Genomic DNA, 16,302 nt, shown 5'->3' with positions numbered 1-16,302 from the left:
CAAATTATTTCATCAGATAATATTCTCTCTGAATTTGAAAAGTAACAGGCCTCATATGAGCCTTGGGTGAGTCATTTACTTATGTGCTGAGCAACTTTATGGGTTTTTGCATATTGTACTGAGATGCAGGTGCTCTTTGCCATTATATGAGTTGCAAGTGCATTGTGATTTCTTTGGCTTTGCCATTACTGTGGGGGTACTGGTCAATCTGCACCAGCAGTAAGAGCGCGCTGCTTTTATGACCGCTTTGTTCTTGGATATATAATATATTTAGCTAATGTCTTTTTTGGGATTTTTATAGTTTAATAATGTGGTAATGTATTTAAAGTTTTTCAATTGATTTCTAAATATTTTGTTAGGTATATATAGCTATATAAATTCAATACAATGATTTGCATTGTTCGGACATATCATCAGAACTGAGTGCTTGTCTTTTGAATAGTTCAATTATCAGAAACACTGCAAGTGGTCTTCATCCTTCCGCTTGTGTTCGCTTAGTATTTATTAATTAATGTTTTTATTGGTCTATCTGGTCCCAATATTACCTCATATGGTGATTATATATGGTGATTGTGAATGCTTTTAGTTATTTCAACAAATTGTCAAGACTCCTGGCCCATTTCGTACGGAATAGTTTCTGTCTCTGTCCGCATCGATAGAGTAGTAAATTTAAAAACATAACCCAAACAATAATGTAATATGATGTAAAATATATGTTTATTATTAGTGTTACATTATATATGTGTATATATAAACATACATACACAGATATATGTGTATCTTTATGTAGTTATATATTTGTATATAGTATTCAATATATTTTAAATGTATTTAATGTATATTACATCAATGTTATATATTAAAATATTTGGTATTTTCAACTATTTAATAAAAAACAATGTTTTTGTATACTTTATACGAATATTAGTGTGAAACTATATTTTTTCGATATTTTTGTACTTACCATTATACGATAGGGACACAATATTTTAGTTTCACTATATTGTTGTTTTCAATATTGTGTCAGTGATCCGTAGATACACATGGTGTGCATACTCCTGCCATCTCTTGTTGAACTCAGACATTTGCAAGTAGCTTTTCTTTGAAGAAGTGTTTTCGATCGACAAGGAATAGTGTCTCCACTTACTGCTGGTAATGCGCAGGGGCATCGGCTCCATTGTTATATTGTTTTTTCCGTACTGTTGGGTTCATACGAGTCCCTTCCAGCTCTGGTTCAATGCCATGTAGTGTTCTCGCCGGGCCAGCTCAGATCCGTTCCTTGTCGGTAGAAGCTACAGTTGCACTTGTCGGTTCGACCCGTCACGTATCCTCTTTGACTCTGTACTGAATTCGAATATGTTATCCAATATTAATCTTAGGTACCTTATACATTGTTTGGAAAGCTTCTGCATGTTAATTGAACTGGTCTCCATTATTAATGGTTAACAACATGCTTTTCTTGAGGATTACTTGTTGGTCTCAATCAAAACAATCCTTTATCACGGTCTCTAATTCTCGTGTACCGTGGCTGCTACAGTACTGTAATTTTTCCTGCATATTCTGTGCCTATCGTATGTGCGAGAAAGCATGCTTGCTTGCGCCCTGTGTTGTAAATGTTCAGCATGTTTGGGAAGAAAGCTTTCCCGGCTGCTGCTCATGATGAATCTGTGATGGGTGTTTGTGAAGTGTGGTAAAACGTGTTTACATAACAAAAGCCAAACAATTCTATTACTCATTTTATGAAATAACATTGATGCACTTCCAAACTTGCTCCCTTGGAAAACTATTTTTCCATCCAGGTAAGAGATAGAATATCTTTGAAAAGATTCCAGCCATAGAATAGGAGACTGCCATTGATACATTTTCTGAGGTAGTCACATCAAGGCATGTTTGTGCATGTCATTAGAAGTGAATGAGTGCATTGTGAGACGAAACCTGGATGGCTTTGGAAGTCCTTATCCTCTGTTGGGTTTTGCAGGTGATATTTGAGAGCCCACAATTAATTGTTGCCTCTTTTACCCAATTGCAGGGCCCGAATGGGAGAAGAATGAATTAAACATAATTCACACATTTCTTTTATGAAAAATTTGTATAAATGTCTGACAAAATCCAGTTGTTTCACTACCTTATTAGTTAGATTTTGCAGGGGTTAAAGTGGTACAGTATTTTTTAATTCATTTTGTATACCATATAATGCTTTAACAGATGACCGTTGGGGTTGAAGCAAAGAAGGACTGTGGCACTGCTGGTTCCAATGAATACAGAAAAAAAGCTGCTTTTTTCACTCTCTTACAGTCACCTGCAATCCAGAGTTCGCATTCTCGTTGATGGAAGCCTTCTTCTTCAGCAAGTTATCCCTGAGGACACGGGAAAATACACTTGTGTCCCAAGTAATGGAATTCTCCAACCTCCTTTGTCATCAGCCTACCTCACTGTGCTGCGTAAGACTGTCTACAATGCCTTCTTTGGAAAGGGGTCTTGGATGTTTAAAGGTTTAGACTAGTGGTTATGGCACTGGATTAGGAAGATTGAAATGTAGTACTGAATAGCAAGAGGTCCCATCTCTCTGGGCTTCATTATTCATTCATTTATTGACTATGCATTGAAGTGAGGGTTTCACAACAAAAATACTGAAATAAATCCCTTTTATTCCAAGACAAATTACTCACTTTCCTTTCAAATCAAATTCTTGCTTTCCTTGGAACAGTTGCTCTGCAGCTTAACTTGGCTGTAATTGAAATACATCCATATACTGATCTTCCTTGATATAGTGCTCCCAGTATGGAAAGCTATGTATGGGTATACATCTGCATGCACATGGACTGTCTACTTCTCACTGTGGATGCATTGCTTACTCTTTTATGGAACCTAAGCACATATATTGCATTGATCTGTCAATCATGATGAATAAAGCCCAATGACGTTTGGTCACTTTGGCTCTTAGGCTCTTATCCCTCATGCTTAGCCAACTATTCCAGTTCTTATCATATTGCACTGCCTCTCAAGCTGTCTTCTTCATGGTTTACATGGCTCCTATATGTCTTCCCCATCTCTTCTTCCAGTCCAGCTGCACATCTTCCTCTCCTTCTCATATCTATTGGACCCTCATCTATTCTGTATCATGATGTTTGTTGTTGTCCTTCTATGGTTCCCACCCATCAAAATTCTTTCTCTTCTCTGTTACTCTTTCCTAATCGGTCTCTCCTTTTGTTGTCTTCTAGTTTCTCTTAACCACCTTGCTCTGAAAGATATCATTGATCTTGGGTGCCTTCTTTTTCAGCTTTTCATCACTCAGTTTTCTCCCTATCCACTGGATTCCATCTCTAATTATGTTCTCTTTATCAGTTTTGTCTCCTTTCGGTGTTTTCTTCTCTGTTGTTGTTCTGCTCATAGGTTTAGTCTGGTGTGTTCGTCTGATCATTTTATTTTCATCTATTTCACATTTGCTTTTTATTCACTTGCTCCTTTTCTTTTCGACACTTACATTTATCCACTATTCCCGATTTTCATTAATGAAGTTCTGCAAATCTGGTGACCATCACATATTGTTTTTCCCTTGAGTTGTTGTTTCTTCTTTTCATTCTAGTCAGTCCCTATCGCTCACTATTTGTCTGCACCTGTATTTTCCATACCCACTTTTCCATTACATCCTAGTCCTACTTTTCGTGTTTTGATAGTTTGTGATTCTTTTGGTCCTCTGAATCCTTTTTCTGTTGGTTTTGCTTGTACTGAAAACACTATGACTAATGTTCTCCCCTTCTAGTTCAAATAATAAATTTTTCTCACTATCCTCTGATTTCAGTTTTTCTGTGTTCACCTGTTTCCCATTCTTCTTCTTAACCTGTCCTCTCTTTGCCTCAGTGGTTCTATTTCTGCCCCTGACTCAGCCTCTTGTTTTTAACATAGTTAATTGGTTTCTGTCTTTCATTCACCTCATTCCACCTTTTCTGTCCACATAACGATTCTGTTTCTGCTTATGCTCCAGTCTCTCATTGTTGAATTTCATGTGTGTCTCTTATATTTCATATAATTCTTCTAATTCGTCTATGGGTTCGGACCCAGGTTCTGTCCCTGTGACTTTGTTATTCGTTAGTCAACTACTCACCTTTCCTGGTTACAGTCCTGCTTGATTCTTCTTGTCCTTGTGGCTTCCCCCATTCCTTCCCATCTCTTTTGTTTACTTGCGTTCATAAGTGTCATCCTGTGGTTTTAACCCTTATGCCATTCCTGATCACTTATGGACGTTGTCATACTATAATTTGTTTTTCTCATTATCCTCTTCAGTTGTTAGCCCACAGCATACTTAATCCTACAATTTCCATCCTTCTTGATAATAGTTCTGCTCTGGTTTAATCTCCCCACTATTCACTTTCTTTAATTAACATTTATTAGAATGCTAATCATTTGCATGTTCCCTGAGTGTTTCATCTAGTTCACCACCAGCCATCCACATGTATAATTAATCTAAACCTCACCTTTCCTTTCTATTTGTCCCCATATTTACAGACCCTGCCAAAGTGACAAATATGCCGCTCGACACTTATTTGCCAATTGGGATGTTAGGGGTGATAAAGTGCCCAGTGAGGGCGAATCCTCCTCTTCTGTTTGTCAACTGGACCAAAGATGGACACCCACTGAAATTGAACACGGTCAGTAGCATTAAGTGATATAGCTTGTGTCTGTGAGCTATCTCAGCTCAATCAGTACTAGACATCCTTCCTACTCTCTTCCTTCTTTGTTTTGTGAAAGCTGTCTTTATGTTTATTCTCTATGTCATAACGTTTCTTTTCCAACCTTCACCTCTTGTGTTTGTTCTTTTAGCTAGGAGTTTCTTAGGCTGTGATCTTGTATAGATTCACATGTTTTGCATGTTTTGGTTTGCAGTTCTTAGATATGGAATAAGTTAAAAGGTTTGTAAAACTGGTTTTACTTGTAAGTAAGTTATCCTTTTTAATAACGTTTCCTTCCTCTTCTTGCAGTATGTCATTTTATTTGTTGAGCTCACTTTTACAGTTTAATTTGCAGAGTGATAGCTCACTTAGATATTAGGCAGACCATTTTGCAAGGAGATGAATATCCACTAAAAAGAATCATCAAATAGTTGAAGAGTTACTGACCATAATTCTGCAATGGAAATATACATTTTTTCAGGGTTTTCCTAGAAGGGTAGTTTGTCTATGTTTGATTACATTTGTAGCGCCTTAGGAGTTAATATGTGTGAGAAGTTAGCCTGGCATATGATGTCCACTAGTTCTAGTGGGCACCTTGCACCAGTCTAATCGACCCTTATTGATGGTGGTTGTAAAGTCAACCTTATAGAAAGCTATCCTAGTGGTAGCATGGACCAGCAGTCATCAGGCTAAGACTTCAGAGAGCGCATTAAGCAAGTTGTTTTACCAATTATAATCCCTTGAGTACCAAATGAAAGGACACCACGCAAGGTATATATCAAATATATATGCATTTATTCTAAACACAACCCCTCTGCACTCTCTATGAGGTCAGAGGTAAAAGTACAATACAAGTTACTTAATTAGCATACGATAAGTTGCACAGTATACATTTTGCCCTAGGGGCCTCACAAACCATATACTAAAATAGTGGTATAAGAACCACGTCTGAGATAGAAAGTAGGCCTAGGGCCTAGGGAATCGCTGGGGCTTCTAGGAACAACCAGGGTTAGGAAGTAGGAGGCCCACGGGAGAAGCGTGCACTGTCTAAACACGGCCGCGAGTTACCATTCACTTTCTATGGGAAACAAACAAGTTACAAATCTACAATTTAAGGACACATCCGGATGGACTACGATGAAACCCCTTTGGACTAGGACACATCGAGAGTCAAGACCCACAGGAGCACCGGAGTACTCAAGTTACCTCAACTAGGGAAGCCGGGTGCATAGGTGCCTTTTGGTGTCTGGTTTCGTCGTCGTTTTCAATGGAGAGCTGCAAAGAAGTGCTGCATGCGACCAGAGGAACAGTGTCAGGGTGGATCCAAGGGTGGATTGAAGATCTGAAGAACCTGAAAGCAGAAGGGACAGGGTCTGGGTCACTTGCCAGTGACCAGGATGGCGATGGAAAGCTGCCAGCCAATGTCGGCTGATTTCAGGTGAAGAGGTGAAGCTTGTCTCTACAGCCACGAGGTCCAGGAGGTGTCGACGACGACCAGGAGCTGGATTCGAGCTGTCCCATGAAGGATCTAGTTGACTGCGGTGTCGGTATCCGTATTGGACCCAATAAGCCTTGGCAAACGCAATCCATGCAAGATGTCGAGATTGGCTTCTGTGCAGACCTGCAAGGTCTGTGGCGCTTCTCCTTTTTAGGGAAGCTGGAGCAAGCCTGGAGCAACCAGGAAAGAAAGTTAGATTCAAAATGGAGTCTTCAGGGGGCTCACTAGCCAACGGACTAGGAACCGGGAAGACGCATCGAGCTGAAATGCAAGAGCGGGCCCCACGGAACACTCGTGTCGTGTGGAGGCCTGAGCTTCGGTGCAAATGGTGCTTGGGGCTTCAAGTACCCCAATGCACAACAGCGAGTTACCTCGGGAGTCGATGCAGTTAGCAAAATGCAGGATGTTCAGGAGTTCCGGTCCCACGTCTCTCGTGTCCGCCACGGGTCTCAGCTTTGCTGGGAACGAAGGTCGGGTCAGAGATGTCTGGAAGTCCGTGTCCTGTGTCGCAGAGTCTTTGAGTTCCGGCGGGAGCCTCGACAATGCAGACCGGCAAAGTTGCTTGTGGTGCCTGTTTGAACAGGGTGGTCACTCCTTGACCACAAGGGAGATGTCTTCTGTCTTCCAGTCGAAATGGAACGTCGAAGGTCCAGGATATATGTTTCAAAGTTTCATCCAGGGTAATCTAAAGTCCTAGGGACACAGCTCCTGTACTTATACTAAGTTTAGGGGTTGGACTACCTGAAAGGTCCCTCCTAAGGGTGGACCTGGGAAAGGGGTGGTTACACCCCTTTCCCTTTGTCCAGTTTCGCGCCAGAGCTGGGGCTGAGTGCCCCAGCAACTGGTTTGAACTGGGCTATGTATGGAGCACCTTGTGTGCCCCAGGCAGTGTCTGTAAAGCATTCACTGAATGCAGCCCTCCCTGCCCCAATACACTAAAGCCTGTCTGGGGAGGTGCCAGCACCTCCCTGGACAGGAAACCTATTGTTCAGGCCTCCCCTGCAGGAGTTTCGTCCAACAGCAGGAGGTCAGACTTGTGTCTGTGGCAGCAGCATCCATTTTGTGATGCTGGGGCTCTGTTTAACTTTAACCGGGTTTACCAGTAACTACATGTCTTCTCCCTCTAGAAGGGTGGAATGCTACCCCCGCCGCCAGGACTGGCGGGGGGTGTAGTATTCCAAAGTGTTTGACACCTTACACGACATGTTTTGATAAAGCCAAACCAAAGTTAGCATTAACCGCAAGGATTATAATGCACTTAATAGTATATGGTATGGCTATATCATAGAACAGCTATAAGCAGATGGTTCCGAAAGCTGCAAAGGGGCTCAGCTCATGCTAGGGCACCCTCTCACATAAAATTAAGCACTCTGCCTCCAGGATTGTTAAGGCATGCCATAGGAGTGGCTTATAGGTTACTATGTGTCTATATATAAGGTAGATATAGATATACTATATCTAAGTAAGGGGTAATTACACCACCTTACCCAGGCTGTGTGAACAGACCTGTGGTGTTAGTTTGGAAGGCAAACCAGGGGTGGCACAATACATGCTGCAGCCCCTGGTAGGCCTAGGGTGACCCTATGCCCTGGCTACCTAGGGTACACCATACAGGGGCTCACAAGGGTGACCCAGTAACCAATCTGGTATGTACCTAAAGTACATGGTATCAATTTAGAGAGAGAACAGCTAGGCTGTGGGCCTGATTAGCAGGACCACAGCCATACTAAAGTCGAAAAACCAGAGAATCACAGCAAAAAGTGGGGGTAACCATAGGAAGCAGATCCTACTCTCCTACAGTGCTGACAGGAGTAAGGCCCTTTAACCCAAATGAGACTGGGCGCAGTTTATAGCCAAAAACAATGTCTCAACTGGACAATATTTAAAAACAAGACAATTCAAAACAGTGGTGTAAATCACAATTGGGGAAGGGGAAAAAGGAGAGGGAGACCACAACGTAATGGTAGGGTGAACTGAAATAAACTATCATTTCATAAGTAGTTAAGAAGCACTACAGTACATAAATACATAATGACCATAACACACAAGGTAAGCACTGGGCGTGTGTGTGAGAGAGAGTAGGACGGCGCGGGGATACAGGGGTGTAGAGAACAGCGAGAAAAGTAAGGTTAAAGTGGTCAAAATTGCAAGTTATATACAGTGTTTTTGTACAAGATATTCAGTTAAATAGATTGACCACAGCAGCGCCTGAGTTCTAGGCTGGGTAGTCGACGGTATTTCAACCTGAATGATTGCAGGTCATCATCAGGACAATGGTCATACAGTTTAGGGTAGTGCTCTGAAGGAAAAGAAAGGAAGGATAGATAAATAATTAAGTGGTCCAAGGAAGAGGGGACGGGATAGGAGAGGTATAACAATTGAGTTATGTAGAAATTACCTAACAAAGAGCGGAATGATCCAGAATTGTTCAAGTACAGCGGGGCATCAAGCGAATATGTAGATGCTATAGAATAAGTGGAAAGAGTAAGGAAGCATGCTGTGTATCTGGTTGAACATGGGTATGGGGAAAAAAAACGTAATGAGCAGGCATATATATAATTAATATATAATTACCAGAACGGGTCCTGGAGGGTAAGAACAGTGTGTAAGGAGCCTGCGAAAGCCGCGTGAATCAAGGCAAACCGCAACCGGTAATAGGGCAATGGGCTGAATCTGAAAGGTAAATGGCAGGAGGAAGGAGTCAAAGCAGCGCATGGCAACATGCTTTGAAAGTGAACAAATCGGAACTGGCCGGCAATTCGGTAAACCAACCGCTCGCTTAGGGTGGTCGAGGCGGGGACTATGCGGTACTTACTTCAGTAGGCAGAAAGTCCAGGGTCCGGGTGGCACGATGGCCGAGCTGGATAGTAGTAGCTGTAGCGGAGGAATGAAGCCTCTGCGCTGCGAGCAGTGCTGGGACGAATTAAGCGTCCGAGAGCACAATACCGGATGGAACCGGGAGGAAGAAGCGGAGAGTTTTTCTTCTCAAGCTTACACATTAAGGTGTTATATAATGTGTGATTAATACACACAATTATGTCCTCAAGGGAGATCCCTACGTACACGGATGACTACATCCAACGCATCTTGAGTGGTCCTTCTTTACTTTCGCACACATCCACCGCCCCTCACAGCAGCCCCGAATTCCTCAAGGGTTCTATTGGAGAAACTCGAGAATCTGAAGAAAAAACAAATCCGTACAGACCTCCACGCACACATGTTAACGGAATACCTTAAATCTGACACCATACCACTAGGTCTTCAAATACGCAACGCTCCGGCCATCTTCGCACAAGACCCAGAATTCCGCACTGGTTTCAGCCACCTTGCCCCACCTGCTCCAGACACTGGATGGTGTTAGGCATAGATACAGCCATAGAACACAGCCGCAAGGAACTAGAAGAGATTGCGGAACATGAGAAATGAATTCTCTCTGACTCATCCATTACTGACGCCAAGGCCCTACTGGACAGAGTAAACAGCACAATTGCCACATTCCACACTTTCGAGCAGAAAAAAAAGATAACCAAAATTCAGAAAAGATATCAAGAATTACAACAAGGACACTACTTATTTTTTGAGGTCGGTGGGGTCCGCCGAGGGATTCTTCAGGAGGGGGTTGACCTCGGCGTGTTTCCAGTCATCGGGTAAAAAGGCGGTCGTCAGGGAGCGGTTGATGGTGTGGCGGAGCATGGGTGCGATGGTGTTGGCGGCTCTGTTGAAGATGTTGTGGGGGCTGGGGTCCTTGGGGGCCCTGGAGTGGTGACCTAGGTGCCTAGGTAAAGTGTCTGATCAAATATGATAATAAGGTAACAGAGATGGAAAACAGGAAAGGGACTGTTAACATACTGCCATGGCATTAAGGAGCCCTGCTAACGGTCCTTCAGGGAACTCAGCACCATCTGTCTTTGATGGATTACATTTCAGCCAGTTCCCTCCATAATTGCTTGCGTACATTTACAAAATCAGTTGAAGGGGTTTTCTGTATGGATTGTTAGCATTATTATATGGCAACAGTTCAAGCAATAAGATGGTAAGCAAAATGCATATTTTAACAACCTTTAAAAGAAATAAGGGTGTGAGTCCCAAACGCGGGGCCCTAACATAGTTCATCCGACTGTGTTCAGATTTAAAAAGCAGGTTTGATAGTTCTGAGATACAGTCACTTGGAAAAGACCCGTGGCAATTAAGTGCTGCTCCCCGAATAGGAATATTAGCAAAGTATTGACCTGGATTAAATACTTCACACTATTAAATCCAGTGGACTGGACTCTTCTTCACCAGTCTTTTGTTCAAAAAAAGAGGTTAAGCCACTTATGCCTTTTTTCTGATTCAGTGTGTGTGCCATTCTCACCTCTCTAAGCCTAACATCTATAACTTATCTGCAGAAACATGAGAAAGAGGCAGTAGATATTTTAGAGAAGCGATCAGTTTTTGTCTCTCAGATCACCTATGATAATAGTTCAAAGCTTTTAATTATAATTAATTTTCGGATTGTATACGATTGCCCCACCAAAGGTTTATTCCATGATCCACGTGATAAAAATGCATGTTGTGCATAACTTCATTAGAAAAGTTCTTAAAGTGTCATATGTAACAAGCTATTATGAACTCTCAGATAAAATTGTATATTTCACATTCACACCAGAATAGATCTCTGATCTGTCCAAAATATATATTTTTAAACCATCATGTTCAAGAGGAAAATCTTTATGTGACCTTTTTCCTTGTTTTCAGTTACGAAGCCTCCACTCTCCATTAAAAGGTCCTGGAGCAAGTACATTGTCTGTATATTGCTAGTCATTCTTCATATAAAAATTGTCCCCTCTAATGAACGATCTATTGAGCTAAATGAAATCGACTAAATGTTCAGGGCCTGTTGTCGATGTTCATCTACCAGCTCTCATCTCCAAGATCTTACAAAGTGGCAGCTCGCCCCTCATTAAAATATCAACCTCTAGGTACTTTTGGCCCATTTCAAAGAGCTGAGATCTACCATCAGCCAGAGTTAGCCCAGATTGACAATTTACAAAATCCAATCAGACAGGTTTCAGGCTTCACACAGATTCTTACTCTCTTTTACACCTTTTTTTCCTTCACTTTTGGGCTCTCCTCACTTGTAGTGTTGTTGCCCTTCCTTTGTCATATTTTAGAGCTTGATTGACTTTTTCAATATTTGTTTATTTTCCTGCATACACACAGGCATTCCAATGCATATACACTGTCAGACCCCGTACAGTGGCCACATTGCACGCAGGGGCTACTGGGCCAATACTGTGGTGGTTCAGATTGTTTTGCACTGTGTCCTGGGGTCCGTCCTACTACGGCTATGAAACACAGCCAAGTATGTCCCTTTACGCACTTGACTTTCACGGTAACTAGCATGAGCCGTTATAGGCTGCTCAAGGAGTTTCTGTCGGGGGTTTGAGTTCAGAGCTCAGCAGTCAATCAAACAGACACAATAACTTTAATGTCCTGCCCGATGCCTGTCTTTTGGAAAAAGAAGGCACTTTTTGTTCACACAGTAAAACCCAATGCTATACAATTCATTTAAGAATATAGGGTGGCGGATCTGATCACAGTTCTGTTGGGGTTGCTACGTCCCTTATCCCTCTCTAAGTGCTCTCCCTCCTGGGTGACCCTAGTTTGATTTCTCCCTTACCACAACTATGGTAAAACATTATTAGAGCACAGACGTAGTTTATTTTCCCACAAGTCAATCACCCACTGTTTACTCTGGTTCTTGCCCCGAGCCTGGTAGATGGTCGAAAATCTAAATTTTGTCATTTGCTTGTTCAAGCTCAACAGCTCAATCCCACTGCAGACAGAGGCTCAAAGTTGTTGAGTGTAGCTTCAGCGGTGGCCGCCTTAGGAGTCTGATGTGACTCTTGGCTTCTCTTAGTGCAGCCAACGTGGATGGTCAGGTATCGTTTGTCGTCACATGGCAAGCTTCTTTGCACACAGCAGACCACGAGCATCTCCAGCAGAAAGTGCAGACTGCAGGTGAACTCTGAGAGACAGGCTGTCAGGCAGAATAGCAGCTCTGGCCTCACAGCAGTCCTATGTGTACTCTGCGGATCTGAAAGAAACAGGTTAGTATTAGATTCCTTACCTTAGAATATCCCCAGGCGTCAGACTGGATCCGGCAACTTTTGCGTAGCAGTACCCTTGCGTGTCGGTAGGCGTCGTCTGCGGCTCCGCGTCCGTCGTCAGAGTCGTTGGCGCCGGGATGACGTCGCCGGAGTACTTAGACGCCGCCCTCGCGCGCTGACGTCAGTTCTTCTTTTTTCCGCGCCAAGCGTCGATCCGGAAAAAGTTGTACCCTAGTCAATTTTTGACTAACTTTTGCGATCCTTTTTGATCATCTTTCGAAGTCTCTCGACTCCGGCGGTGCCGGTAGGGATGCCCGGGTTCAAACCCTGCGTCGATTGCAACCGGCTGATGTTGGTTACCGAACCCCATCGCCGGTGCCTTCACTGTCTGGGCTCCGACCACGACGACAAGTCCCGCTCCGACTGCCGGGCCCTGACGTCCAAAGCTAGACGGGAGTGGCCCCGTAAGTGACTCGCATTCCGGCAGTCCGCCCCGCGCTGCTCAAGGTCCCGGTCCGGAAGGAGGTCGAGGGACCGGTCGCGGGGCCGGAGTCACCACAGTTCCGGGAGTCGTCATCAGTCTTCGGGCTCGAAGTCCTCAGGTAAGAGGCACAAGACGTCGAAGAGGCGACATCGCTCTTCTGAATCCCCCCGACGCTCGCGCGACGCGGCCGGGGGTTCGGGCGACACTGGCTCCGCCGGAGCCGCAGGCGTTGCGGCCTGCTCCATACCCGCCGGTCCCTGGGCAGAACGAGACGCCGGAAGAGATCGAGTCCTTCCTCATGGCCATGAGGTCGCTCGCTCCTCCGTCGGGTTCCGCGGTGCCTTCGGGCCAAGCGGCCCCGACTGGGTCCCCACGCAGGCCGGGTGCTTCGGCCCCAGCGCCGTCGGGTGCTTCGGCCCCAACGCTGTGGGCGACTTTGGTCTCGACGCCGCAGGGCCCTGCCGGATCCGGCTCCAGATCCGTGTCGTCGACCTCGCCGGCGCGACCCCTAGGGTGTCGCCCCCGGCGCCGTCCCAGGATGACGCCGTCCCCGGTCCTACCCTCGATTCGGGTCCGGCGTCGGAGCGGCGCCGCTATCCGCGTCGATGGGAGACTTTTACTTCTACGACCCGGCCCCATCCTTTGAACCTGAGTACCAGGTGATGGGTGACGGGGAGGATTGGGAGGGGTCCGAGGACCCTCTGGCACGTGAGTGTCAGTCTTCTCAGGACTGGACAGGTGAGCTTGGGGAGGCAAGTGGTCTGGACACTACGCCCGACACTGGTTTTGTCTCCCCTTCTACCGTGGCTTCGGAGAAGGGGCTGCCTATAGTGTGGTGCTGACGTGGGCTGCCAAGGCCTTGAGCCTTGAGCTCCCCGTTGCGGCCGTGAAGTCCCTAAACCGCAGGCAAGCTCGGCCGAGCCTCTGCTGCCCTTTAATGAGGCCTTGTCAGACGTTCTTCTGGGCACTTGGTCCAAGCCCGCTACAGGTCCGCCTGTAGATAGGAACGTGGCCAGGCGCCACCCCCCCAGCTCCGGGCGACCCTTGCTTCCTGTCCACCCACCCCACCCCTGAGAGCCTGGTCATCCAGGCCTCTAACTCCCAGACCGCATTCCCGACGGCTCCCCCCGATCGGGAATCCAAGAGGTATGAGCAATACGGGAAAAAGGTATTCTCCTCCCTGAGTTTGGGGTTGCGGTCAGTCAACACCACATGCCTCTTGGGCCGTTCCCCCCACTCTCTGTGGGACAATGTCCGGAGGGGGTCCGGATTAAACTCGCCCGAGCCCTTGCGGAGGGTCGAGATGCGGCACGGTATTCCATCCGGTGTGGGCTGGATACCACGGTCTCACTGGGCAGAGCGATGGCAACGACAGTGGCGATTCATCGCCACGCCTGGTTGAGGTCTGCCAACTTTTCGGCTGATGTCCAAAACACCCTTACGGACATGCCGTTTGATGGCCGTCGCCTCTTTGGCGACAAGGCAGCCCATGCGCTTGAGCGCTTTAAGGACTCCAGGGCTACGGCCAAGTCCTTGGGCCTGTCGGCCCCGCGCCAGCAGACTGCTGCCTTTCGCTCCTTTCGTGGCCAAGGAAGGGGCACCCCCACATGTCTTGCCAGCCACGGGCCGCAGACTAACATCCAGCGCGGCGGCGGACGTGGTAACCGCCGTGGCGGTGCCAGGGGACAACGGCGAGGCCATTCCACATCCACCCCCGCAGCATTCACCTCAAAGCCTTCCTAGTCTGAGCTTTCAGGCCCATTTAACGCCAGTGGGGGGCAGGGTTCGCCATCACCTCCTCCACTGGCGCAACATCACATCGGACACGTGGGTGCTGCAAATCGTCTGAAGGGGCTACTCCCTCCCCTTCGAGACGACCCCTCCAGCCATGCCACCACAGTGCCACTCCGTGTCGGGGGATCACTTGAAACTTCTGCAAGAGGAAGTTATGGCCCTCTTGGCCAAGGGGACCATCGAGCGTGTTCCTGGGCCAGAAGTAGGGTGTGGTTGTTACTCCCACTACTTTCTAGTTCCCAAGAAGGGCAAAGGGGGCCTACGCCCTATCTTTGACCTGCGGAACGTCAACGGCTTCCTCTGGAAGGAGAAGTTCAAGATGCTGACTTTGGCTCAGGTCTTAGCTGCCCTAGACCCTGGAGACTGGATGGTAGCGTTGGACTTGGAGGACGCATATTTTCACATCCCCGGCCCACCGGCGATACCTGCGGTTCACGGTAGGCCACGAGCACTTTCATTTTACCGTGCTCCCCTTAGGCTTTACCAGCGCCCCACGGGTGTTCACGAAAGTGATGGCGGTGGTTGCAGCTCATCTGCGCAGATTAGGGGTGTCAGTCTTCCCCTATCTAGACGACTGGTTGTTGAAGGCAGGCTCGCCCCAGACTGTCGTCAGCCAGCTCTAGACTACGGCCAACCTCCTGCACCTGCTGGGGTTCTCTATCAATGTGCCAAAGTCACACCTGTCTCCCTCTCAGAAGCTTCTCTTCATCGGAGTGGTTCTAGACTCGGCGCAGTTTTGGGTTTATCCTCCCGAACAGTGGGTTCGGGATATTCAGGCTCTGATTCCGATCTTTCAGCCTTTATCCCGAGTCTCGGTCAGGTTGACGCTGCGGCTTCTGGGGCTGATGGTCTCCTGCATCCTTCTGGTGCATCACGCCAGGTGGCAGATGCGGCCTCTGCAAAGGGACCTGAAGCTTCAGTGGCCCAGCATCAAGGCAACTTGTCCGACCACGTCTTGATCTTGGAGGGCACTGCAAGACAGTTGCAGTGGTGGCTCACGGACCGCGATTGGGTCAGCAGCAGATCCCTCTCCCAACCCCAACCGGAGCACGTAGTTGTGACCGATGCGTCCCTCCTGGGCTGGGGGGCCACATGGGAGAGGCGGAGATCAGAGGCCTCTGGTCTCCGGCGGAGTCCCGGCTCCACATCAACCTTCTGGAGCTGCGGGCGATCCGGCTTGCACTGAAGGCATTCCTCCCCTCTGTCCGGGGTAGTGTAGTGCAGGTGATCACGGACAACACCACCGCCATGTGGTACTGCAACAAACAGGGCGGGATGGGGTCGTGGACCCTATGCCAGGAGGCTCTGCGCCTCTGGCAGTGGCTGGAACATCAGGACGTGACCCTGGTGGTTCAACACCTGGCAGGTTCCCTGAACGCCAGGGCGGACAAACTCAGCCGTCGGTGCATGATGGATCACGAATGGCGTCTGAACTCGGACGTGGCACAAGGCCTCTTTCAGCAGTGGGGAGAGCCTTGGTTAGATCTATTCGCCACAGAAGAGAACGCGCAATGTCATCAGTTCTGCGCGTTGGAATTTCCAAGGCGGCACTCGCTCGGAGACGCTTTTCGTCGCGAGTGGAGCTGCGTTCTATTGTATGCCTTTCCTCCTATACCACTTCTGCCCAGAGTGCTGAAGAAGATCAGGCGCGACCGGGCCCAAGTTATCCTTGTGGCTCAAGACTGGGCACGAAGGTATTGGTATCCAGAGCTACTCAGCATGTCTGTCGATCCCCCGATTTGTCTGCCTCTTCAGGAGGACCTT

The 16,302-nt window shown here is 46.9% G+C and overlaps 1 protein-coding gene across 1 annotated transcript in view; it reads left to right on the top strand.

The window, feature by feature from the left end:
• The window catches only part of IGSF9 (immunoglobulin superfamily member 9), a 641,834-nt gene that overhangs the window by 375,259 nt on the left and 250,273 nt on the right, over positions 1-16,302 (top strand). Inside the window, 2 exon segments of the mRNA XM_078669195.1 lie at positions 2,296-2,441; positions 4,507-4,649. Coding sequence (XP_078525321.1) covers positions 2,296-2,441; positions 4,507-4,649 — 289 coding nt within the window.

This window comes from Lissotriton helveticus, chromosome 12 (genome assembly GCF_964261635.1).
Source record: "Lissotriton helveticus chromosome 12, aLisHel1.1, whole genome shotgun sequence".
In the NCBI taxonomy this organism is placed as follows: Eukaryota; Metazoa; Chordata; class Amphibia; order Caudata; family Salamandridae; genus Lissotriton; species Lissotriton helveticus.
The sequence above is the reverse complement of the archived record's forward strand: the minus strand, read 5'-3'. Positions and strand labels throughout refer to the sequence as shown.